General features: G+C 38.7%; 2 protein-coding genes across 5 annotated transcripts in view; one reads left to right on the top strand and one right to left on the bottom strand.

Moving 5' to 3' along the window:
- The window catches only part of LRRC17 (leucine rich repeat containing 17), a 32,185-nt gene extending 6,421 nt beyond the window's left edge, over positions 1-25,764 (top strand). Inside the window, exons 2-4 of the mRNA XM_042916115.1 lie at positions 10,777-11,683; positions 20,662-20,817; positions 25,036-25,764. Coding sequence (XP_042772049.1) covers positions 10,912-11,683; positions 20,662-20,817; positions 25,036-25,433 — 1,326 coding nt within the window. The 5' untranslated portion in view covers positions 10,777-10,911 and the 3' untranslated portion in view covers positions 25,434-25,764. The remainder of the gene's footprint in view (positions 1-10,776; positions 11,684-20,661; positions 20,818-25,035) is intronic.
- FBXL13 (F-box and leucine rich repeat protein 13) overlaps positions 1-26,442 on the bottom strand; it is a 209,275-nt gene that overhangs the window by 85,015 nt on the left and 97,818 nt on the right. For all 4 annotated transcript variants that reach the window (XM_042916087.1, XM_042916105.1, XM_042916095.1 and 1 more), the window contains 2 exons: positions 7,953-8,005; positions 4,054-4,154 (listed from right to left, as the gene is read on the bottom strand). In XM_042916087.1, the coding sequence (XP_042772021.1) occupies positions 4,054-4,154; positions 7,953-8,005 (154 nt within the window). The remainder of the gene's footprint in view (positions 1-4,053; positions 4,155-7,952; positions 8,006-26,442) is intronic.

Genomic DNA, 26,442 nt, shown 5'->3' with positions numbered 1-26,442 from the left:
ATCCCAAATCATCTACTTCATAAATTCTGTTTTTCACATAGGAATTTAATGGATTTTGTAATATATTCTCTCTTTTTCTGTACACACACACACACACACACAAGCATACATGTTCTCTCTCTCTCTCTCTCTCTCTCTCAATATATATATATATATATACACACACCACACACAAGCATATATGTTATCTCTCTCTGTATATATATACATATATACACACACACACTCATACATGTACATATATACATATGCATATACATCTCCCTATGGAATTCCTAAAGAAAAGTACTGAGTGATATTCTATATTGCAGGACTAGAGCACCTTTTAGAATTCCTGAAAGGGTCAGGACCCTCCACAGTAGCATCACTGGAGCTGGCTTGCACCAGCCCATGAGAGCCAACTATTAGCATTTCTTTCCAACTCCACATTCAGTGACATCATGTTGGTAGCTTAAAATTGATCATGGTGGTAGTATTTACATCACAGAAATCAGTAAATCTTATAAATCAGAACATCCCCTTAACCCCTACCCAAACTAGTTATTAAACATTTATTGGAACCCAGCTATCCTTGGAACACACTTTGAGAACTACTGATGTGGAGAATGCAGTATGCTGAGGAAATGTATACAGAGATAAAAATGATGAAAGAGAAGATGACAGCTTTGAAGGACAGGAATAAAAATTCTATCTGAGAATAAAACAGGATTCTTAAGACAAAACCTGAACAAATGGAATAGAAGCATTAAAAAGGAAAATGCCGGGGCGCCTGGGTGGCTCAGTCAGTTAGGCGGCCGACTTCGGCTCAGGTCATGATCTTGCGGTCCGTGAGTTCTAGCCCCGTGTCGGGCTCTGTGCTGACAGTTCAGAGCCTGGAGCCTGCTTCATATTCTGTGTCTCCCTCTCTCTGACCCTCCCCTGTTCATGCTCTGTCTCTTCCTGTCTCAAAAATAAATAAACGTTAAAAAAAAAAAAAAATTTAAAAAAAAAAGGAAAATGCCTTCCTTGCCTGAGAAAAGATCTAAGTTTTAATATTCAAAAGGTTTACTATGTTCCAGGAAAAGTTAATTGAAAGAATTAACCTCGGATAATGTTTTTAATTTCTCAGTAAAAAGGAAATTCTTGCAAGCATATTGGCAGAAAAATAGGTTTCCAACAAAGGAACAACAACAACAAAAAAAATCAAGCTAGCTTTACACTTCTCTTTAACCTGAAATACCAAAGATTATGTGGCAATATTTGTAGGTTTTTAAGAATAAAGTAAGGGACATAATTCAAGAGCTATACACCAAGAGAGGTTGTTGTTCACCCTTCAAGACAAAAGAAAGTCATTTTCAGAAAGCAATGGCTAAAAATCTAACACTTGTTTATCTTTCTCAATAAAGAGGTTTTAAAACTATATGTCCAGTCATCATGAGATGAATCAAAGTCAGAAATAAAGATTAAGGAAATTGTGGAACAAATGGACCATCAATGAATGACAAACTTAGAGGTAGGACTCCATAATCATAAATATCATCACAATATTGAGCACAAACATGAAAAATCAATATTAAAAGTAAGTTAGATGATTACCAAAAATCACAAATAATATGTGTTTATGGAAAAGGGGGTGGAAGTAGAGAAGCATCAAGTTCAAGGGAGAATGAAAGAGTATTAGATCTCTAACCAACGTCATTGTTCCGTCACAACTTTGATAACTGAAAAAATGCATATTAAAAACATGTTTTTTTAAAAAAAACATACACATAGCCACTAGTTAGAATACAGAACAGGATGTCCACATACCTCTGAAATACATTAAGATTATAAAAGTAAACAATATAGTTTATATAGCAAAAGGCAGAAACAATGAATACCGTATAGTAACATAAAAAATCAAAAACAAAGCAAGATCATAAAAATAAAACCATACACTCAATTTTGAAAGGAAATATTACTTGTAAACTATCCTCTTAAAAAGGCAGAATGAAAAATTTTAAAATAGAAGTTAGCTATGTGCTTCATATAAAAGGAAAACCTAAAATACACCAACATAAAGATTAAAAACACAGGGATACATAAAGTTATTCCAAAAAACCATAAGCAAAAGAAAATAAAGATGACTATATTAATAGCAGATAAAAAAGAATCTGAGGCAAAGAAACATCAACCAGAATAAAGAATGTAATTTTATGTGAATAAATGCTATAATCTATATTGAAACCTGCTACTTATTAATCTTTATATATAAAATAAAAATATCAAAATAAAGAAGCTTGATTCTAAAAGACAACCAATGTATCACTATTATACTATGAAATATCAAGAATTCATACATATATACACACACGTAGAAATTTTGTTCCCTAAAAAATACTCTCTTGTTTTAAGCATTCATGGATGATTTACTAAAATTATCCAATAATTATATAATTAATTTACTAAAATTAATTATATAAACTGGTCCACCAAGAAATCTCAATAAATTCCAAAAGGTAGAAATAATTCAGCCCACATTTCTTGACCACAGTGTACAAAATTAGAAATTAAAACCAGAAGCCTAATCAAAGAAACTTCAACTACTTGGAACCAAAAATTCTCTTCTAAATAATTATTGGGTCAAAGATGAAAATAAACGTGCAACAGTTTACAAAATGAGAACAATACTTATTAAATCTTACAAGCTTTGCCTATATTCTTATTCAGAGGTAATTTCATATTAAATCTTACAAATGAAAGAAATCAATTAAATCTTACAAATGAAAACATTAAAAGGACACTTGTACCTTGTACCCAAGTCCAAAAATGACCATTTGGAAAATATAATGAGAAATTAAAATTAAAATTTAATTAAAACCAAGAGTCAGAAGCTTAACCAAATGAGCCACCCAGGCACCCCTTAACAACTCTGAAAGTGTAAAAAATATTCTTAGCTCATGGACTACATTAAGTCAGGCTTTGGACCACACAAGTCATAGTTTGCTGAACCCTATTACATTGTTGCCTCATTTATCTACCAAAATAAATTCTAGATTGATTATAGATTTAAGTAAAAACAAATCATACAAGAAAAAAATAATAAATGACATCAAACACCTGGAAGGAAGAAAACCTTTATTTAAAAGTTTAAAAGTATCAGAAAAAATTTCAAAGGAAAAATTTGATAGATTTGACTAAACAGACTTGACTAAAATGTGGAAACTCAATTAATGGGATAAACAGAAAATATGTTACCACTTTTTTTAGGCTTACACATTTCTAGAAAATGATCAGAGACAGAAGATAAGGAAAATAACCACCTAGAATTTTCTCTAGCTTTTTCAAATGCTTTGCTGTTATTTTTCAAAGAATCTCAAAAAGTTATATTCTCAAAAATAATTTATTCTTTCGCAATAGTTTGAAAAAAATGTTTTGAATCTCTCCCAATATGATTATCTTCTCTTCCTGATTAGTATTTCCTTGGTGAAAATAAATAATTGAATGACATAAAATTTGAATATCCTGTCAACTTTTGGTGATGTCTTGTAGTCTTCTGTCCCTTCTCCTCCAACGAAGCCCTAGCTGAGGAGATGCAACATTTGTATTCAGCCCATAGATCAAAACACAACTCGTATCAGATTTCCTGGAGGTGGTGGAAGTCCCAACAGGTAACCAGAGCATGGCAACTGGGAATATGGGATCACAGTGTTCAAGGTCAAAGAAAGGAGGGCACTGGTGTTCTGTTGTCAAGAAGTCCAGACATGGGACTGGAATTTAGAAGCCAGGCTCCATTGCCCAGGAAGGAGGACCAGAAAGAGACTGGCAGAGCCTAACTCAAGCTACTGGGCACATTGCTATAAGAGTGACACAGAAATGTTGGCCAAGCAGAGGACCAGTTATTTAATCTGGGCCCGCCCAGGAGGGAGAGAATAAGCACCAGGTTGGGGACTTGAAAGCAGGAGTCCTGTTACTAGATTAGTGGTGCCATGATGGTGGGGTGCTAGATGGTTAGATGGTGGGGAGTGCTGGAACAAGCCAGAACCTGGAGGAGCATCACTATTTTCAGTATAACACCTATAACACAAACATTACCTCGGCAGCAGTCTCATGGTCCTGTTGGTGATAATTGTGTTAGATAGATTGAGGTACAGGATTCCAGGACAGCCTTCAGAGATGTATCTCATTGATTCATCCTGCATAAAAACAGAGGGAAGAATCTTATCAAAGTCTAACAGGGGATGCCTGAATGACTCAGTCAGTGAAGCATCCAACTTTGGCTCAGGTCATGATCTCACAGTTCATGGGTTTGAGCCCCGCATGGGGCTCTGTGCTGACAGCTTGGAGCCTGGAGCATGCTTCAGATTCTGTGTCTCCCTCTCTCTCTGCCCCTTCCCCACTAGTGCTCTGTTTGTCTCTCAATCTCTCTCTCTCTCTCTCTCTCTCTCTCAAAAATAAATAAACATTTTAAAAAAATTTTTTAAAAAGTCTAACAGGCTCTGTTATTTCCCCATGATCTCTCTACTATCTATCTCCCTGCTCCAAAAATACCATGCAAGGCTTGGTCTCTTCAATTCTTTGATATTGGTTGTAAGTCAAATTAAATAGAAGGTGATGGTTTTGTTTGAAGCTTCATTACTCTCTCCCCTTCCCTTTCTTTGGAAATCAAGTCCCATTTGATCACAGTGACACTTCGTTAAAATTTGAACCCTTGCAAGTTCAACTCTGACGGGAAATTTGAGCTTAAGTGTCAGAGTGTCAAACGCTCCTGACTCTTCAGATGCATGAAAGTAATTAAATCCTGATCTATTTTTAAGCTCACTAAAATCATTCTGAAAGACAGGAATAGTAAATGTTCTCAACTGGACTTCATTAAAAGTGACTCCATATTTACACATATAGATTTAAAGAAATGTGTGTGTGTGTGTGTATGTATAATTAAGTTTTTGTGGTTCTATTACTGAATTATTAAAACAGCTGAACATATCCTCACCAAATTTATGGTAAGTTTGAGATGGCCTGAAGTAAAATATAGGCTACATACATGTTGAACGTGAAGTTCAGTGTTGAGGGTATTGTGGGCAACACTCTCAAAGATTCAAGAAACCCTCCCCCAGAGAGCTGAAACTGGGGTACCAGGGTACAATTCCACTATGACATGAATGAGACAGCAAAACAAATAGTGATTTCAAGCCTGAGCCCTATCTTGGCATTTACAAGACCAGATCACTTGCAAGCTTTCATTGCAATGAACTCCTTCCCGTATGGGTAACTACTTATAAAATGCTTTAGTATGAGTAAGTAGCAGCATGGTTTTTATTTATTTAATTATGGTTGATGTGTCTCCCTAGGGACACCGACAAGGTCAGCTCATTCTAAATATTTGTGGCACATCCGTCCTGGAAATAGGCCATTGGAATAGGCCATTGCAGGAAGAGGTAAATCGTCACTTGACTAGGGGATATGGTTTGGGAAAGAATTCTGCATGTTCAGTATGGCCACCTCCAATACCACTAAGGAGGGCAAAGGCTTATTTTCAGTGGGATCATCAGTGTTTAACATTGTATTCCTAGCTATTTCCCAGAGTCAAGGATATTAAAATAACAAAATCATGCAGTTGTAAAAGCTGTAGTTCTGCTGTAGGGAAAGGTACAAGTACATGGCATGAGTACAAGGGCACTGTATTCTTGCCACTGCATTCAAGCTGCCAGTGATTTTTCTAGACACTCCAAACTAAAATGTATGATTTAGATATACATGGATTGGTTTAAAAACAAAAGTATGCCGTACAAGTTTCCCAGAGGCATGGAGAGAATAACCATAACGAGCGGCATTGTACTTTAATATAAACAAAATCTATCTTCAAAAATGTTCATGGTACCAATCAAATATCAAAGTGATTGTACACCTGTTGAAAGTCTCTGGCAAAAATGCAAATGAGTTGGGCAAGGAGAGGATAGAAAGCTGGTTTCTACACCCAACCTTAGAGAGGTAGCCACAGAGAAGATGAAAATGTGGGGCCAGGAAGAGCAAGATAAAGTATGTCTTCTGCACCATAGAGGAATTTGATTTTTCCTTTAAGATATGGAGGCAAACCATTTACTGGATTTTCCTGTCTGGCAGAGGAATCAATCTTTCTGAGTGTAATATATTCATAAGTCAAGTTTCTTAGAAATAAAGTTTTCTGAAAGGATGTTACATGGCTCCTTAAATGTAAACCTGTCTCTCCAGTCTGTCTCAAAGCGAAAAACAATAGTAAAATGTAGCTGGATAAAATTATCAGCCCTGTATAGTATTAGACTCCAAAACTGGGAAAGACTTTGATGTTCACAAATTCAATCCAGATGGCATTGTTTTGACTTTCCTATTACAAAGCCATATTTCAAGACTGTGATCTGTTATTCAAGTGCAGAACTGAAGCTCCCTGAGGACAGGAACTGAAACTTGATTCATTTTAAATTCCCTCTAACACCTGTATTTTATAGCATATAAACTCCCTATATATCTTTATATATAAAAATAAATACATCTTTAATGTAGTAGGTACTAAAAATATCCACCGAATGAAACAGAAATTTGAAAGAAAGGACAATAATGATGATGCTGGGAGGTAGCAAGGAGGAGCCAAGTGTGTGGATGTCACTCTGGAGTTGCTGCTTAATGAGGCATGACACAGTCAGACCTTTCTGTTTTCACCCTGCTTCTCCCACTGTTCTTTCTGGAGATTCTTTGCTATTTCTTCTCTGTCTACTTCTAAAAGTCAGCAACGCCCCAAGTTTTACTCCTAAATCATCTTCTCATGCCTTCTTTCTCTCTCTAGGCTGACCATATTCACTTTTGTGATGTTAACTAAGCATACGAACATGTCAACCCAAGATGGAATCTCAAGTTCTGTGCCATGTTGTCCATTACCTGCTAGGTGACTCCACACAACTCCATTCATTAAACAAATGTATAGAGTGTTTACCATGCCAAGATCTGTGCTATGTGCTATGACTACCACAAAAAATAAAACACATCTCCTGTGCTTTGGGCCCCTTAGGCTACTGAAGGAGGCAGAAACACTGTGATTAGGGCTACTTATTAGAGTAGCAGAGGAGTAGAGGAGTAGAGTTGCACAGGAGCTGCAACGAACCCAGCCCTGGGAGTCAGTGATGTCTTGATAAAGCAAGCAGTACCGAAAGTAGGCCTTCAAGCCTGACAAAGAGGATAACAACACCTGAGGACAAAGCGAAAGGGCATTCCATGCCAAGAACACAGGCTGAGCAAAAGTGAAACAGCAAAGAGCAGCTTGGCTCATGCAGCAAAGAAAGCATAGCAGTGCATGGTTGCTGCAGCTTAATGTGAATGTGGGGATTGGAGTAAGATGAGGCTGGAAAAGGAGGCAAAGCCAAGAGTACAGAGGGTGTTTGAGGTAGAGTAATGTTAAAGAGCTTTGACTTTATCAACAGTGTAGGTGACGAATGTGTGTATAAATTATGGAAAATGGGAGTGAAATAATCAGATCTTCCTTTTAGAAAGTGTATGTGCTCACAGGGTGGAAGACAGATTGCATGTGAAAGAAAAGCTTGGAAAGAAGGCCAGGAAGGAGCTGCCCTGGGTTACATGTCCATTTCTGTCTTCTTTGGCACACACCTGATAGCCGTGAAGACCACTAAAATGAGCCTATTGTCTCTACTGGGACCCAGTTTTTTCTGTCTCAGACACACATGGCCTTAAATATAAATATAGTTCATTTTTATGTAATTGTTGAATAGTTTCCACTTTCCAGAGACTCCAACCTTGGGCATATAGCTACAGGATGAATAATAAATAGCATTATACAAATGGGATAACATTTCTTGCCAATGTTTAACATAGTTTGCTTTTTTTACGCATTTGATCCTAAATGAGCAGACAGGCATGCATTTTGGCAAAATCTCTGTGTATTGGCACTCCAATATAGCAAGTCTGAATCTATATAAATAACAGTAAAATAAACTTCATATACTCACTGTGAGTGTTGGGCAGTCAGAGACATTCAGCTCTTGCAAATTTCTACAGAGGCCTAAATCAAACAAGTTAAACATTACTAAACAACATAGTACAAATGTTTAAACTTAAATTTTTTCCATCCTACATTCAATGCAATGTATTCATTAGAAAACAAAAATCTTGGCATGTAACTTGTTCTAAGTATATGGTTCCTTTTCCCAAAAAATCGATTCCTTCTGGCTTTAAAATTAAAATATATACACATGTTTATTATTGCTTGAGGATTACAGAAGGAAGGGGAAAAAAGAAAAGTACTACTCTGGGAAAAACAGTATATACTTAGAGCTTGGAAGAAAACCAACCTGCTTATTTTGTGGCATGGCTTTTTGCTCATTTTGGGGATTTTGTTTTCTTTTATTATTTTATTGTAAAATTTTTCAAACACAGAAAAGTGGAAAGACTTGAAGATTTGTACAATGAATGTACCCATTACCAAGATTCTATTTCTATTGCACGATATTTGTGTTATCACTTCTTCACCTACATATCCATCTTTCTATCTTTCAATCCATCTTATTTTTTATGCATTTTGAAGGAAGCTATAGGCATAAGGACACATCCCCCTCCTACCTCAGCATGCATATTGTAAATAATTCAGCATGCGTAATAATTAATAAAATGTTTAGGATTTGTTTAGATTAGATCTACATACAATTTATAATGAATTGCAGAGAAATGGGGGACCAGAAAGGCCAAGTGTCTGATTTGCTCTAGGACCAGGGGCAACTGTACAGCTTACGGTGTCACAGGGAAGAGGACACATGTCCACAAAGAGCTGGGTAGCAAAGTGTTCTACAATCAGCACTCTGGGGCTAGACCGACAGAAAGTACAACTCCAAATCTGAGACAGAAAACAAGCATCTAGGGGAGAGGACACAAAACAGTAAAGGAGAGGAACACTTGAGGCAAAGAGGGGAAAGACATTCTAGGTGGAGGAGACCCTCATCGAGCAGGAAAACTCCAAATATCCTGGCATCCACACTGCTACAATGAATAGAAAACACATCTGCTGCTCATAACCACTTAGCCCCACAATAATAACAACAGAAATGTTATTAATTATAAATCGATTTTGAACATTTCTTCCTTTGCCAAGAATGGACTGTGTCCTAAGTAATGAATGCAAACCAAAACCACTTTCAGAATTTAAAAGTGAAAATAATTCTTTAAAATGTACAGATCTTGGAAGTCATCAGTAATACTCATTAAGGAAGAAAATAGATTCCCCAAATAATGCAATAACTAAATTTATGATATTAATATTTTTAGAGAATACTTACCTGAGAGTAAGTCATGCATTTAACAAATATTATCAAGAACCTGTTACGTGGGGGCACCTGGGTGGCTCAGTCAGTTAAGTGACTGACTTCGGCTCAGGTCATGATCTCATGGTTTGTGGGTTCGAGCCCCGTTCGGCTCTGTGCTGACAACTCAGAGCCTGGAACCTACTTTGGATTCTGTGTCTCCCTCTCTCCATGCCCCTTCCCCTCCCCCACTCACACTCTGTCTCTCCCTCTCTCTCAAAAATAAAATAAAACATTTTAAAAAAATTAAGAAAAAACAAAGAACCTGTTATATGCCAGAAACTCTACAGGTGCTAGAAGTACAGCAAGTGAACAAAACAGACAAAGGTCCCTGCCTTTAGGGAGTTCACATCCTCACTGGGGGAGACTGACAGTAAACACAAGAAGTAAAATATCTACTTTGACAGGTGGTGATTAGTGCTGTGGAGAAAAATAAAACAAAAAAGAACATAGAGAGTGGCTAGCAAGTGGGAAGAGATGCCACTTGACACAGAGTGGTCATAGAAGGCTTTGCTCAGGTGACATTTGAACCAAGATGTGCAAGACTTGCCAAGGACAGTGCTGTTTACTTTGAGCATTTCTGTATCTCACATTCAATATGGTTGGTGATTGGGAGACAGTACAGGAAAGAAAAAACAAGCTCAGGAGAACAGCTGTTGGGACCTACTTTTTTTTTTTTTGCCCATCTCAAGGCTGATGGAAGTATCCCTTTCATTTCTTGAATCTGATGTGCTGATACATTACATGTTTCAGTTTTCATAACGCTAAGCCCTGAACAGTAGAGTACTTCTCCTGGACCAGGTACTGTGAAGTGTCTTACGTGCATGAGCCCGTTGCATTCTCCTAGCAATACGACGAGGTATCCTCAGCCCCATTTTTTTTTAAGTTTGTTTATTTATTTTGAGATAGAGAGTGTGAGCAGGGGAGGGGCAGAGAGAGAATCCCAAGCAGGCTCCACACCACCAGCAGTGAAAAGCTCGATGTGGGGCTCGAACTCACGAACCATGAGATCATGACCTGAGCCAAAATCAACAGAGGTGTAACTGACTGAACCACCCAGGCACCCTACATCAGCCCCATTTTACAGATTCTGAAGTTGAGGTTAAATAACTAGCCTGACGTCATATAGTTAAGCAAGCAGGAGAGTCTTCATTGAAACTCAGGGGCCAAACCCTTGGCCACTAAACCAGACAAGTGGGAGGGTGCACTCAACCACTGTTCAGGATGTTCCTTTATTAATTGCAATGTCTTTGCTTAAGAGAAAAACAAAAAATTTATTGTGGTGATCATTTCACAATATATACAAATATTGAGTCATTATGTCACACACCTGGAACAAATATAATGTTATATGTCATTTATACCGCAATAAAAAATATATATATAAAGAAAATGAATGTTTTTTAAAAAGCTGCTACTATCTGTTAATAACACAATGTTCACAGTGGTTCTTCAGAGATGTTTTTCTCTTGCAACCTAGGGACTCCATCGAACCTCAGCTGGGTCTCATCGTTCCGAATTGCATTAGTTAAGATTACCCAAGCTTGCATTTCAAAGGAATACTTTCATCGTTCCCTCTGTCACCCCAAGTAATCGGGGCCAGCTGGATGTCAGGATGCGCGTGGTTACGGTGGTAATTCTGCTCTTCTTTTGTAAAGCCGCGGAGCTCCGCAAGGCCAGCCCTGGGGGCTCGAGAAGCCGAATGAATCATGGCCGGGCGGGTGGGAGCAGGAGAGGCTCCAACCCCGTCAAACGCTATGCGCCAGGCCTCCCCTGCGAAGTGTACACGTATCTTCACGAGAAGTACTTAGATTGTCAAGAAAGAAAACTAGTTTACGTGCTGCCTGACTGGCCTCAGGATTTGCTGCATATGCTGTTAGCAAGGAACAAGATCCGCATACTGAAGAACAAGATGTTCTCCAAGTTTAAGAGGCTGAAAAGCCTGGATCTGCAGCAGAACGAGATCTCCAAAATTGAGAGTGAGGCTTTCTTTGGTTTAAATAAACTTACTACTCTCCTCCTGCAGCACAACCAAATCAAAGTCTTGACAGAGGAAGTGTTCATTTATACGCCTCTCCTGAGCTACCTGCGTCTCTATGACAACCCCTGGCACTGTACTTGTGAGATGGAAACGCTTATTTCAATGTTGCAGATTCCAAGAAACCGGAATTTGGGGAACTATGCCAAGTGCGAAAGGCCACAAGATCTAAAAAACAAAAAGCTGCGGCAGTTAAAATCTGAACAGTTATGCAATGAAGAAGAAAGGGAACAATTAGACCCGAAACCCCAAGTGTCAGGGAGACCCCCAGTCATCAAGCCCGAGGTGGACTCGACTCTTTGCTACAATTACGTGTTTCCCATACAAACGCTGGACTGCAAACGGAAAGGTTTGTAAGTTTCTTAGTTTTTCATTTTCGTGGACGATTAAAAATGCTCTGAATCTTATCACCCTCCCTACACTCCACCGTGCCTTGGGATTTCTGGTGTCACTTCCACCAGAAATCTTTTCCCGGTGACAATGGAATTTACTGCAAGCTTTTCTAGGGTTCGGACTCAACACGGTTGGGGTTTTGGGGGACAGTAGAGGAGGGAGGGTAGGAGGTATGCTCAGGAAGAGCAGCCAGTTGGGCACTACTCTTGTTTGCTAATAAAACCTGTGGCTGTCAAGAATCCCCTTTATCTTAAATCACAATGTGGTATAATTTAGGCAGACCAGTGGGTATAAAGACAAGTCCAAATGCTGTCTATATAATGTGACTTAAAGCGAAAACATAGTGTGCGTCTGTGGGGAAATTACCTCCAGGAAAATCATGTGTGGAAGGGAACAGGTGAGAACACTGTGAGAGGGAGGCTATGTGGGATGTAATGGCGCGTCTGTACTTCTCAGAATTTGGCCTCAAGGTTTTTTGTTTGTTTTGAGAGAGAGAAAGAGAGAATCCCAAGCAGGCTCCATATTCAGTGCAGAGCCCAATGTGGGGCTCGATTCCATGACCCTGGGATCACAACCTGAGCCATAATCAAGGAGTCAGATACTCAACTGACTGAGCCACCCAAGCACCCCTGGTCTCAATGCTTGCTAAATGCTTGCTAACATCCTATATCTTCATTGTTCCCAAGTTCCCCAAAATAAAACCTAAAAGTATTGAAAGAACTAAGCTGAAAATATTTAATCCAAGAAGTATGAAGCTAAGAAAAGCTTTCCAGAATATTACCTACTTCCTGAAAAATCACTGCTGAGTTTTACATCCCACACAGTTTTGGTGTGGTGCTGCATGGGGCACATACAGGATTAATTCATGAAATAAGAAAGTGGGAAACTTTAGTAATGCTCTTGACAGGTTAGTGAAGACATTCTCAAAGTGTGGTCTGGGAACTGCTAGTCTACCCAAGGATAACCAGCCACAGGACAGTGTCTGTTTCATTTCTGGCATGGATTAATGACTTATTCGCAAAATTCAGTTAAAGCTAGATGTCACAGGATCAGGGTCACATCAAAGCAGGATGTCATTCCTTCCACTTATTTTAGGAGGTTTTGCTTTGTCTTGTTTCTTTAAGAACAGAAAGAGAAGGTTAAAAGCAACATAGAGACCCTGACTCCTTTCCAGGGAACCAGAAGCAGGAATGTGTTGACACTGAAGAGGCAGGCAACCTGAACCAGGAGAAAATTTGTTCATTTATCAGCCAAGAAGTGCACAAGCCTTGCCTCTCTGTCCCAGACTCCATAAGTGGCACCTGGTGAGAGCAAAGCACAGCCATGTGACATGGAAAGTTTTGCTTACTACAACACCCTGTGAGACGTGTATAATTTGGTGCCATAGTAGAACAATTACAGTGTCATGACCAGGGAGATGCCATGCCAGGATCCTCTGAACTGGAGAGCAACTGTTCATTAATTGAAAACCTATTCTCCAGGCACTCCACACACATGTTCTGCATAGCTTCCAGTAAGGTAGCACTATCCCCATTTACAGCTGGGAAAAATGAAGCTTAGCGAGGTTCAGTGACTTGGTTGAGGTCTCACAGGTAAGCCCCAAAGCCAAGGTTTGAAGGTTGGTCTGTCTGATCATGCCATCTTCTTTGATCACATTCAAGCAAACAGCTGCCTCACCAATGGAAAGATTAAAGAATTCTAGAAAAGTCAGTATATGCAGTTTCTCTGCAGCCAGATTGGGTGAAATTTCCCTGACCTTGTTACAGTGACTACTTAGTTTTCATGCTGAAGAACATGTCTTATTAGCAATGCCTTTGTGATGCTTAGATTAAAAACTTAAATTACAGGGGTGCCTGGGTGGCTCAGTCGGTAGAGCGTCTGACTTCGGCTCAGGTCATGATCTCACGGTTTGTGAGTTCGATCCCCGGGTCAGGCTCTGTGCTGACAGCATGGAGCCTGCTTGGGTTTCTCTGTCTTCCTCTCTCTCTCTCTTTCTCTCTCTCTCTCTTTAATAAGCATTAAAAAAAAATAGACCCGGGGCCCCTAGATGGCTCAGTCAGTTAAGCTTCTGACTTCAGTTCAGGTTATGATCTCACTATTCATGAGTTTGATCCCTGTGTCAGGCTCTGTGCTGAGAGTTTGGAGCCTGGAGCCTGCTTCGGATTCTGTGTCTCCCTCTTTCTGCCCCTCCCCTGGTCGTGCTCTGTGTCTCTCTCTCTCTCAAAACTAAAAAAGCATTAAAATTTTTTTTAAAACTTAAATTACATATTTAAAAAACTAACACAAAGCTACTAATCCTAGACTTGGGTTAGAAAAATTACTTGATAAAGCTGAGGCTCTCCCCTCAAGCTAAAGATAATTTGCACTTGTTGCATCAGGTGATCAAGTTAAGTATGCACAGTTAAGTTCATTGATTATCTGAGAAAAATGCCATCGACACAAAATCAAAGACTTCTACAGCTAGACCGCACTGTAATTTAAGAATAGATAACGTGTTAGGAAATATCTGCCATTTTTACTGCTTTACTGCTCTTGGGCCATTCAACCCCCCCACAATGAGCCTATTTCTGCCTTTGTCTTTTTTTCCATGATATTTTTGTCTCATTTTCTTTTGGCAAACATCAACTTATAAAAACAGAAGTATTTTCTGTTTTCTTTCCTCAACTTATTGTTGTCTAAACACGACCTTCCAGATATGCCCCGTAAACTCATCCCCCTTGTGTTAAAATACACCTATTTACTGGAAACAATACACACTATATATATATAATGATACTGACTCATACATGAAAGGACAATTCAAGTTCCTCCAAATGTTAATGACTACACAAAGGAGAGCATATGCCATTTATATTACAAAATGAAGGACAATTTTGTCTTTTAATATCATACATATAAATTGCCTTCACTATTATTGATATAAATTTATGAATCAGTTGATAGTTTATTTTTTGTAAAAGCCATGGTCTTGTCTCTGACACCCCCTGTACTCTCAGGTGCTGCCTGGAACAGGGCTATGCGCTTTAGACTGATGATAATAACTGTGCTGCCTTCTTTGCTCTTGCAAAGGCAGTAATTTAAGCAACCTTTAAAAATAAAAATACATAGAATTAAAAATCATGGCTAGAATGCAAGTATGACAATCTGTATTTAATCTGTAATTTTCCTTATTCCATTCTATAAATAGATAACAAATGTCAAATACTAAGAATGTTCAGCAATTCATCTCTAGCTCCCTGCCAAAGAGTAGTAATACTTTTGCTTATGCTCTACGTGTTAGATACTATGTAGAATCTAAAGAAGCCCAAAACATGCTGTCCAAGGTGGAACCAGCAGTGGTGTTAGTGAATATAAGCTGTCTGCTAAAGGCTCTGTGTGCCTAAGACATAGCGGTTTACATGCATTACGTAATTTACTATTCAGCCTTCAAAGAGCACTATTACTACCCTCACAAAGGAGGAACCTGAGGTGTAGAGAAGGTAAGTTGCCCTTCTAAGGTCCCACAGGCAGTCCCAAGCCATTGACCACCATGCAATGTCATCTCTTCCTTCATGATGCCAGGTACATCAACCAAGAAAAATGTATAAAAGCTTTCTGGGTGCTTTCTCCCAGTACTGATTCTCCTCTTTTTTTTTTTTTAATTTTTAAAAAATGTTTATTTTTGAGAGAGAGGGACAGAGTGAGAGCGGGGAAGGGGTAGAGAGAGGGGGAGACACAGAATCTGAAGCAGGCTTCAGGCTCTGAGCTGTCAGCACAGAGCCCGATGTGGGGCTCAAACCCACACACCGTGAAATCATGATCTGAGCCGAAGTCAGACACTCAAGCAACTGAGTCACCCAGGCACCCCTACTGATTCTCCTCTTAGGCTCTGTATGATATACCATGTACATGAGCACACACAGAAAACCCAAATACAGATTACCCTAACTCAGAAGTTGTGCCTTTCCCAGCTGACAGATGATGAGTCAGATGGTGTGCATAGGGCACCTAATATGTGCCAGTTTGACCACACAGACCTCAAAAATCACTAATTTTGCTTTAAACGTTGGACGGCACGAGAAAGAAATAATAGCTTTATTCACTGGGGGACAGGCACTTTGCCAACAAAATGTAGTCTTCCAAAGGGAATAAATGTGAAATTAGTTGAAAGGCATGTTTATGCCACATTGAGGTAAATGTATTTGCCAAAAAGACATGAAAGAATTGAAAACTGCATTTTTAGCTTTATGTTTACCAGAATCATTTACAATTTCTAAGGATTCATTTTACTTCTGAGATTTGGACTGGGGGGTATTATGCAGGTAAGGTACTCTCAGCTGCCTTTGAAGTTAATTTCATCGCTAGTTTAACAATGATTAATAATTTTTTATTTGCAAAATCAGGGTTATTTATGCCTCTTTGCCTACTACCACCGAGCCTTCAGAGTAGTTCTGATATTACTGACAACTAAGATATTGCAATCCCACTAAGGGGCGCCTGGGAGCATAGTCAGTTGGGTGACCAACTCTTGATTTCAGCTCAGGTCATGATCTCACAGTTTGTGGGTTTGAACTCCAAATCAGACTCCACACTGACAGTGTGGAGCCTGCTTGGGATTCTATCTCTCCCTCTCTCTCTCTGTCCCTCCCCAACTTGTGCGTGCTCTCTCTAATTAATTAATTAATTAAAAAAAGCTAACCCACTAAATGGGAAATTACATGGAGAAATTTTCCCAGTTCACTCCTCAGACTCAGCAAATTTTGGTTGGGGAATGGTAAGGTTTGTCAAGGGTGACGATAGAGTAGATGAGGTATGTTTTGAGTGTTTACCAAGAATTTTAGGTAGCAGCAAATAACAATGTGGTGCCTGGTCTAGAAATAGGGACATTGACCAAATTTGACTTGTGGCTATAATCTTTATCATTTTACATTATTTTACATCACTATTTGCAATTTTCATTCAAGTTTAAGATAAAAGAACTAAAGAATTGTTTTTACTCGTCAGTACAACAAATAAGATTTTTCCATGGTTTTTCTAAGCCATACTAGCAAAGGCTTTGGGTTGTATATCCTGGTTTACTTGTGGATCCTATTTTTACCCTATTTTTACTGCTGACAATGCCAAAGTTGGTTCTGCAATTCATAGTCCCTTTCCAGCATCCACAGGCCCTGTCATACTGCTTACACTGAGTTTCAGGGAGTTCTCATAAACTATTTTTTCTACCCATTTATTTGTGGTTTACCCACTTCAGCTTGTCCCACAGTGGTTGCTTGGGAGGTCTCTGTCATCCACCCCATGTCCAACCCAACAGATGTGGATTCAGCAAGCAAATCCTGATAAACAGCCTGCTTTCCAAAACCTAGGAGATACTGCCTGTGGTGGCAATGAAGATCTACAGTTCTTAATGGCCTTATAGGACCTTAATGAGGACTTGAGCTTTTATTCATAGTAAGATGGGAACATCTGGTGGATTAGAAGCCATCTGGGGAATTGACATGGTCGTATTTATGTTTTGACAGTTTAACATGGGCTTAGGACACTTTGGGGATAATCCAGACAAGAGCTGATGTTGACTTAGACCAATGTGGTAGCAATGGAGGAACTGAGAAGAGGTAGGATCTTGGGTATTTTGAAATAAAACTCTATTCTGCTTTTAAAATCTTGCTAAGAAGATGCCACAGCCATTTTCAATAATTATTCCAAACACTATAATGTCCACAAATTATTTCTTTGATTTGTCCTCCGTTGTCTCCATGGTTTTTAATTATTGCTGGGATCTCCATTTACTTGTTTAAATGTAGGACCCCAGAGAGAATATAGCTCTTCACTTGGGGTCTTGATGATCCTAAAGGGAGGAATACCTCACTGTTGGAACATTATAAGTTCAAGACTTAAAATCTTTCACCTTTCAATTATATTGGCAGACATAATTCTAAGTCAAACAGAATAGTGCCTTACCAAAAGACAAAAATAAGATCACTCCATATTTTTTTATTTTTATTAAAAAAAATTTTTTTTAGCATTTATTTAGTTTGGAGAGAAAGAGAGAGACAGAGGCGTGAGCAGGAGAGGGGCAGAGAGAGGGAGACAGAGAATCCGAACCAGGCTCCAGACTCTGAGCTGTCAGCACAGAGCCCAATGCAGGGCTCAAACTCAGACCACGAGATCATGACCTGAGCTGAAGTCGGACACTTAATTGACTGAGCCACCCAGGTGCCCTGATCGCTCCATATTTTAAAAGGATTTTTATTACAAAAGTGCTCAGTATCCTGAAATCATCAAACTCAATGTTTCATGAGCTCTTATTTACAATGTATTATCTGTGATGAACTACCCCAATACTTAGTGGCTTGATACAACACACATTCATTATCTCACAGTTTCTGTGGGTCAGGAAACCAGACATGGCTCAGCTGAGTCCTCTGCTTGCAGATCCTTCACAAGGCTGCAGTCAGTGTGTTCACCAGGGCTCATGTCTCTGGTCCCATCTGAAGACTCAACTGGGAAAGGCTCCTCTTCCAAGCTCATGTGGCCATTGGCAGAATTCAGTTCCTCAAGGGTTGTTGGACTGAGGACCTGAGTTCTTTGCTGGCTATTTGCCAGAGGCTACATTCCTTGCCACGTGGGCCTCTCCAAAATGACAGCTTACTTTATCAAAGTGAGCAGAAGAGAATCTGCTGGCAAAATAAAAGTCATAATCTCTTGTAACCTGATTGTGGAAGTGGCATCCACTGACATTTGCTGCATTCTATTTTTGGAAGCAAGTCATGGGTTCAGGCCATATTCAAAGGAGGTGTTTACACAAGGGCATACGTGTTAGTAGAGAAGAACATGGAGTGCCTTTTCAGAAGCTGTCTGATACATATCATTTGTTTAGGATATATTAGGCATCGTCCTAAGCCTCCACCATGAAGCTTCTATGGTGGGGAGGGGACAAAAATGAAAACAATCAGTAAAATGTATACTACATCTGATGGTGATAACTTACCATTGAGGAAAAGCAGGAGTATTTGTTATTGCTAAACTGAAAACAGGAGACATCATTTTAAATACAGAGCTAGGAAGGTCTCATGGCCACCCAGTGTATTGACTCCACCTCAGTTCCTCCCCCACTCCAACTTTACCCTGTGCCAGGCTTGAGGATTCAAAGGCAGATGGAATGGCATGAAAGAAACAGAAAAGTACCAGGAGCAGAGTGGTTAGAAGCATATATTCTGAAGCTAGCATGTATATTTAAATCCTGGGACTATAACTACAGGCAAATTGTGCCTCAGCTCCCTCATCTGTAAAATGAGAATAATCATACTTAGCCCATAGGGTTCTTGTCACTTAATACTTGTTAGAACATACAGAACACTTCCTGCACATAGATACCAAGATACTAAGATCCCATCGAGACGAGAAAGCAAATTTAACAGTAACAGGGATACTAAAGAAGGATTTACCAATTCCATTCCATTTAAGACCATGGATTTGGGGTTTTAAAGGGGAAAAAATAAACCTGAATCTTTATGAAAATAAACATACTATGGGCTAAGAAGTCATAAATACCAGAGTTTTGGGGTTTTGTTTTTTTTTTTTTTTTTTTTTTTAGTATTTTGAAGAAATTGTCAGCAATTCAATTATCCTGTTCCAAAAATATTATCATGGATAAATGGATACCACCTTTTATAAGCTTATTTTCTGTACCCAATTCAACAAATTTTATTCACAAAGCCTTTGGGTCATGCTATTTCTCAGTTATCAGTTAATCTGGACATTTTATTACTTCTAGTTTTCTTTTGTGGAAACAGGCTTGTGTCTCTTCACATTTCTCACTTGCCCTACTTAAAATTAAATAAAACCTCCTTAGACTATTTTTCCAATGATTAAGAGGGCAAATATTACACTAAAATATAAAATAACACTATATTTTTTAGGAACTCCTGAATGGCTCAGTCGATTAAGTGTCCAACTTTGGCTCAGGTCATGATCTCCTGGTCCATGGGTTCGAGCCCTGTGTCAGACTCTGCTGACAGCTCAAAACCTGGAACCTGCTTTGGATTCTGTCTCCCTCTTCCTCTGCCCCTCTTCTGCTCACGTTCTGTCTCTCTCTCCCATCCCCCCAAAATAAATAAACATTAAAATATTTTTAAAAATAACACTATATTTTTTAAAGCATAATTTAAAGAGAAATGTAAATAGAGACAAATTAGGTGAACCTTGATTTCCTATTAACCTGTGAAAGATAACCTGGACTCCTCTTCCAGAGGCTTCTTCTCTAGTAGTAGTAACAGTAATAGTGTTGTTGTTCCTGAGGTGTCTGGGAGTCTAGGAGTGCTGGAATATAAACTAAGTCACAAGGATTCAGGGAATACATGCTGAGGAAGAAGCGGGGGCAGCAGGTCAGGACTACGCTTCCTCAAATTTTAGCATCCAGGGAAAGGAGCCATAAGATCAAGGTCAAAAGCTTTTTGTTAATTTTTTAAGGGTAGAGAGACCTGAGCACTTTTTGTTAGCAGAAAAAATCGAAGGAGAGGAATGAAATGAAAACACAACCCAGGGGCAGCAGTTAATAGTGAAAATTCCTTCCTTGAGCAGATGGGAAAGGATTGGAAGGGACACACATAGAGTGGTTTGATTGATTTCACTTCCTTTTAGCTTTTTTCCCCCTAAAGCTTCCCAGGTGCTTCTAATGGACAGCCAGGAGTGAGCCCCACCGCCATGTCTAGGACATTTCTCTGAACAGCTCAGCAAGGAGTGCTATCCATTCCTCTAAGCCTGACGCACCTGGTCCAGGAGGCTTTGTTGGAGTTAGCACATTCTATATCTCATTCATACCAATGTTCTTTAGCTTTAGATGATCCCTTTCCCCTTTAGCTTTAAGAGTTGACCCTTCAACCACAGGTGGAACAGTAACTAAGAAGATGGCATGGGAGGAAACCTCGATAACCAGAATGTTATTAATTTTTCCAGAGCTGAAGAAAGTTCCAAACAACATCCCTCCAGACATTGTTAAACTTGACTTGTCATACAATAAAATCAACCAGCTTCGACCCAAGGAGTTTGAAGATGTTCATGAGCTAAAAAAATTAAACCTCAGCAGCAATGGCATTGAATTCATAGATCCTGGTAAGTTCCACAGAGTAGCCCTTTAAATGGGTGATGAGTATTCTCTGGGGTTTTTTTCCCCCTTTATGGCAACATGTATGGTAAGTACAATTTAGTTTTGAAAAACCTATATAATGAAAATTTTAAATTAAACATGATGTCTAAATCAGAATTTGGCACTCAGAAATATTTACCAAAATGTTGCTTTATGAAGGATAAAATACTGTATATTACTAAGCAACAGTTATTCAGTTGGTCCAAATAAGTGTTTTGTAGAATGGATTTAAAAAATAAGAATATGTGGTCAATAATATCTTAAACATGTAGTGACTTTTAAAGGGAAATTCAGATTTGGCATTTTCTTTGCTATTCATGAAGTTCCAATTTGTTTAAAGTAAACTTGAAACAATCTGCTAAGTACCAAGCTCATAAATTCATATAAAATGTGTTCAAGCCAAAGCCAGATGTATTTTATCTAATCCCAGATCCAGATTAATTTTCGTTTCCATCCCTCAAATCTCTTCTCCATTTGCTAATAATAAAGCCTCTGGCGAAAATGAGCATGTTAAGTAAACACACTGGATTTGGAAAGAACTGAGAATTACTGCAATATTGATCAGATTTGGGACATACATAACACACATGCCTTCATAGTGCTGCTTCAATATGAAAACTCCAGTCTATAAAAATGATTATTGATACTATTAATAATATAATGTTAATGTTATAAATGTTTTCAATTCAGTTGTTACTTCTGCTTTGCTTAATGATAATGCCATTAATAGAACAGTAGGATTTTAACATTGTAGAAGTACAAATTGAGAATGAATGTTCTGGAGCTGCAAAGGCATATTTTAGTATTTGTAACATCTTTTAAAATATTGAGAAATCATAATTTAAGGGGTGTCTGGGTGACTCATTCGGTTGAGCATCCAACACTTGATTTTGGCTCAGGTCATGATTCCAGGATTGTGGGATCGAGCCCTGCATCAGGCTCTGCACTGAGCTTGGAGACTGCTTGAGATTATTCTCTCTCCCTCTCTCTGCCTGTTCCCTGCTCACACTTGCATTCTCAAAAAAAAAAAAAAAAAAAAAAGTCATAATTTAAAAATTTCCCAAAGGAACAGCATTATGCTACACTTATACCTTAGCCTGTATAGACTTGGGGGTGTCTTTAAATCATGAGGTCAAAAGTCATTTTCATTTCACAGTGAATAAGAATACAACAAAGACATCCTTCTCCCAAATGAAGTGATGATCATGTTAGTGTGGAGATCAGTGACTGATAGCCAGTCTCCACAAAGCCAGGCCACAGGGTGAAGAATCTGGAGATGGAGACCCTCTCCTGCTGCAAGAGAACCAAAGAATTGCAAGACAAGCATGCCTTGTCACAGGTCCCTGGGCTTTCACGTATCCAGAGTATCAGTGCAATCGAGTTTTAGAGTTATCTCTAAAAGAGACTGAAATGTTTGTTATTCTAATGGCCTAAGTTAAATTTATTAAAGTAGTGAGTAATGGTCCAACAATATTTTAATTGTAATGGAACCAGTGTATAAAGAAAACTAGAGTAAAATGAAAAAACAGTGTAGAGGCAGATAATAATGCAACGTGGGTTTGTTTTACTTCGAGTGATATTTTTCCCTCATCAACTATGAAGTTCCCATAATTGCAAGGATTCCTTTACCATCCTTGAGATCTCCTGAAGCCTCCTGAACTTGTTTACCCAATGTGTTTTCCTTGCTGACTCACAAGGTGAACTCTTGTTACCAGCAATAGTATTCTTGTTTTCTCCTTTGTTCAATTCAGTCCCAGGAAGGTATTTTCTACATTAACAAATATGTGTTGAGCACCTGCCAAATGCCAGCCACTTTCTTGGTATGTCTTCTGGAACAACAACAAAAAAATCTCCACACTTCAATAAGTCAAAATAGCCTAAAGAAGTTTCTAAAATAAAAGACCTTCTATATTTCAGGACCTATGAGATGAAACAGTGCCAAAGTAAACTCTGTTAACTACTTATGTTAGCAGGTATACAAATGCAATGAGATTTACTGGGGTCGTTTAATGTTTATTTATTTTGAGAGGGAGCAAGCAGAGGAAAGGCAGAAAGAGAGAGAGGGAGAGAGATAACCCCAAGCAGGTTCCACACTCAAAGCCGATATCAAGAGTTGGGCACTTAACCAACTGAGCCACCTAGTGATTTACTGGTTTTAAAAGGCATGAAATAACAATCTCATAAAATGCCAGACTTTATTGCAAAAGAGAGAAAGAAGACACCCTATTAAGGATTTATCTCCTTTGAGAAACAAATGAAAACCAGCTTTCCCAAATGCCTGAATACATATGGTTTAAGTAAAAACTATAGCACTTTCAAAATAAAATCTAGGAATGTTTTCACATGCTTTCAGTCTAAAGGGCTGACTTGTTTCAAGGAAAGTAAATTGTGAGATCATTGACTTACAGAGTGTTGGCAAATAGGGGGGAAAATGCAGTGTCTTCAAAGCTGTCATTATACTGGCTGATGTTTTGCTCCTCCCCAGCCCCCAGGCTATTGCTTTTGCACCAAAGTAGAAAAAATTCTTTTTAGGGGAAATTATGCATTTTGTCTGAGAACAAATGATATGAAAATGGTTCATGATACTGGTATTAGAGCACATTTCCCAAATCCAAAATATGGACATTATATACCCTAAGTATTTTAAAACAATATTAAGGGGTTCTGGGTGGCTCAGTTGGGTTAAGCATCCAAATCTTGATTTCAGCTCAGGTCATGATCTCTTGGCTATGAGATGGAGCCCCATGTTGGGCTCTGTGCTGGGCGTGGAGCCTACTTAAGACTTTCTCTCTCTCTCTCTCTCTCTCTCTCTCTCTCTTCCTCCTTCCCTCCCTCCCTCAAAAATAAATAAATAGACAAACAAAAAACCGTAATGAGAAAATGTTTGAAATAGCAGCAAAATGTTTGAAATCAAAGTTGACCAGTGAATTCTAGGGTTAGTCCACGTCAACTAAAATCTATGTTTAGATTTCCTTTTTACTCCTGGAGGGGGAAAAAGAGTTTTGTTGTCTTATTTCGTGTTACATATTTGATATTTGCTAATTACCCACACTCCAGCAGAATTAAATACATATGGATTCAGAACTGATAGCTACCACAGCTTGCCAAAACACAACCAGATGTTTTCAAAATGTTGATAAAAATTGTTTAGTTTTGGACTCTACAGGAATATCGTTCCCTCCCCCTAAAAAGGGAAAAGCTGCTTCCTAGGCATTTTCAGAGTTTGCTGTTGTCCCAGGGAACTGTCAGATCATCACCATACACATTTTTTCATTTTTTATGCACTTATGTCTTACATTTGAAATATTTTCCTAATTCATGCCTTTTTTGTGTGGCATCTTTCCAGTGAGTATTTAAAAAATGCACATGAGCCCAGAAACCATTTTTAGAAAGCTAACATAAAAGTGATTTTTCAAATAAAATATTGTAGTCAATTAAATCAAGGGAAGAGCTTTGTGTGAGCAAAAACATACTCCGGAATTTTGCATTGAGACACGTTACCGTTAGGAAAATATAATTAAGACCAAAATCCTCCAACACGGAAATTCTCTCCACAAAGGTAGTTGAGGAAAAAAGAAAACATTTATTATTGAATAAGCATTAAACCAAGATGTGACGCACATCACGGGCAATCTTCTAAGCGACTGCAAAGCTGAAAACGCAATACTTACATGTTTTCAGGATAAGTAACTCGTCCTCAAGTGAGAGGGCTTGACCGCATTCTTTGTCATACATGGGGCATCTTCACTCTATCTGGTAATTGAGGTGGCCAGTTATGTTAGCTAATTGGCTTTACCCAGAGGAAAACAAATTCCATCTTCGTGACTAAGGAGCAAGGCCCCTACCCTCCCTCAGAAACTGGGAGATAAGGGTACTAGCTCCCCTGACGTTTACATTTCAAAGAGATGGCTCTCAGGTCCTTGAGGAAGACATTCCTGGCTCATAAAGTTGACAGAATCCCTGGTTAGGCTTCTGAAGGATATGTATACATTTCAAAGAGAGGATAAAGTACTTAAAATTACAAGTTTTCTAAAGTAAAGCTCTGAGAAAAAGGAGAGGAGGGAATTTTTTTTTCAACAAGGAGAATTAGGTCTCTCATTTTTGTGTATATGTCCTTATAATACTCCATACAGTTGCATGTAACCCAGCTACTCATTGCGTTAATAACTACTTTCTGTTTCTAGCTGCTTTTTTAGGACTCACACATTTAGAAGAGTTAGATTTATCAAACAACAGTCTACAAAACTTTGACTATGGCGTATTAGAAGACTTGTATTTTTTGAAACTCTTGTGGCTCAGAGATAACCCTTGGAGATGTGACTACAATATCCACTACCTCTACTACTGGTTAAAGCACCACTACAACGTCCACTATAACGGCCTGGAATGCAAGATGCCCGAAGAATACAAAGGGTGGTTTGTGGGAAAATATGTTCGCAGTTACTTTGAAGAATGCCCCAAAGACAAATTACCAGCCTACCCTGAGACATTTGATCAGGATCCGGAAGATGATGAATGGGAGAAGATTCATAGGGATCACACAGCCAAGAAGCAAAGTGTAAGAATCACTATAGTGGGATAACTTAGGAATTGTTTTGGTTGCAACTGTTTTGAGTTTGCTATACCGGTGTCAGAAAACCATATGTTTACATTTTGATTAACTGTGTTGCCTATTTATGCAGGGTTATCCAGTTACAGGAAGGTTCCCTTAATTATTATTTTTATTGTGAGAAATTCTAGCAACCAAGGGAATACTTCCATCCCGCTTGCCTGCCTGTTTGCAGACCGGCCTTTGGTGACGGTTCCACACTGGTAAACTGTGGGAGTTGGGTCCTAATGATGGCATTGGAATTTCATAACATCCTGTATATATGTTTTTACTGCCTTTTGAAAATAAAATTTTAAAAAACTTGGTTCATTTTTATATGCCTTGTGAGAGCTGCTTGTACACACCTAAAGATGATCAAAGTGAAAATATATGAGTGCTTAGGAATAATAAAATATCACTCTCCCCTCTGCCCCTCCCACTTTTTTTTCCAGCAATTCAGCTTATACATAGAATAAAATTCCATTTCTGATTCCTGTGCATTCCAAAATGTGATCCTGGCAAACCCAAATTTTCAAGTTTTCTTCACTGATTCTTGCAAAAAACAAAACAAAACAAAAAACTGTCAAGCTAGACCTGAAGGAGAATTGTCACAAACAATAAATAAGAGAATCTGAGAATTATATTGGAGACTGGTCAGAAGATGGGACTCAGAAGAAGTTGTAGATGGTGTGAATCATAAGCAATGAAGAGGTATAAACACTAGTGAATGTGGAAATAGTGCTGATTTTTGAAAGAATTCAGACTGGGGAGCCACCTGCCAGTGGGAAATGCCTGAGCCCTTCCTGCTAAGCTAATATGTCAAGCGTAAAGCAAAGGATGAAATTAGAAATCAGGGTCAGGATTTGGGATGAGGTAGAAGCAAACAGGAGGCAGTGATATCAATAGCAACTGAATAAGAAGGCAGTGTCCAGGAGAAGCCTCATGGTATGGGTTTGCAGGTTAGAAATCACTCACCCAGAGAAGCAGATCCACACAAAAAGAG

The sequence above is a fragment of the Panthera leo genome, chromosome A2 (genome assembly GCF_018350215.1).
Source record: "Panthera leo isolate Ple1 chromosome A2, P.leo_Ple1_pat1.1, whole genome shotgun sequence".
Classification (NCBI taxonomy): Eukaryota; Metazoa; Chordata; class Mammalia; order Carnivora; family Felidae; genus Panthera; species Panthera leo.
Note: the sequence above shows the minus strand (reverse complement) of the source record. Positions and strands in the feature narration are given on the sequence as shown.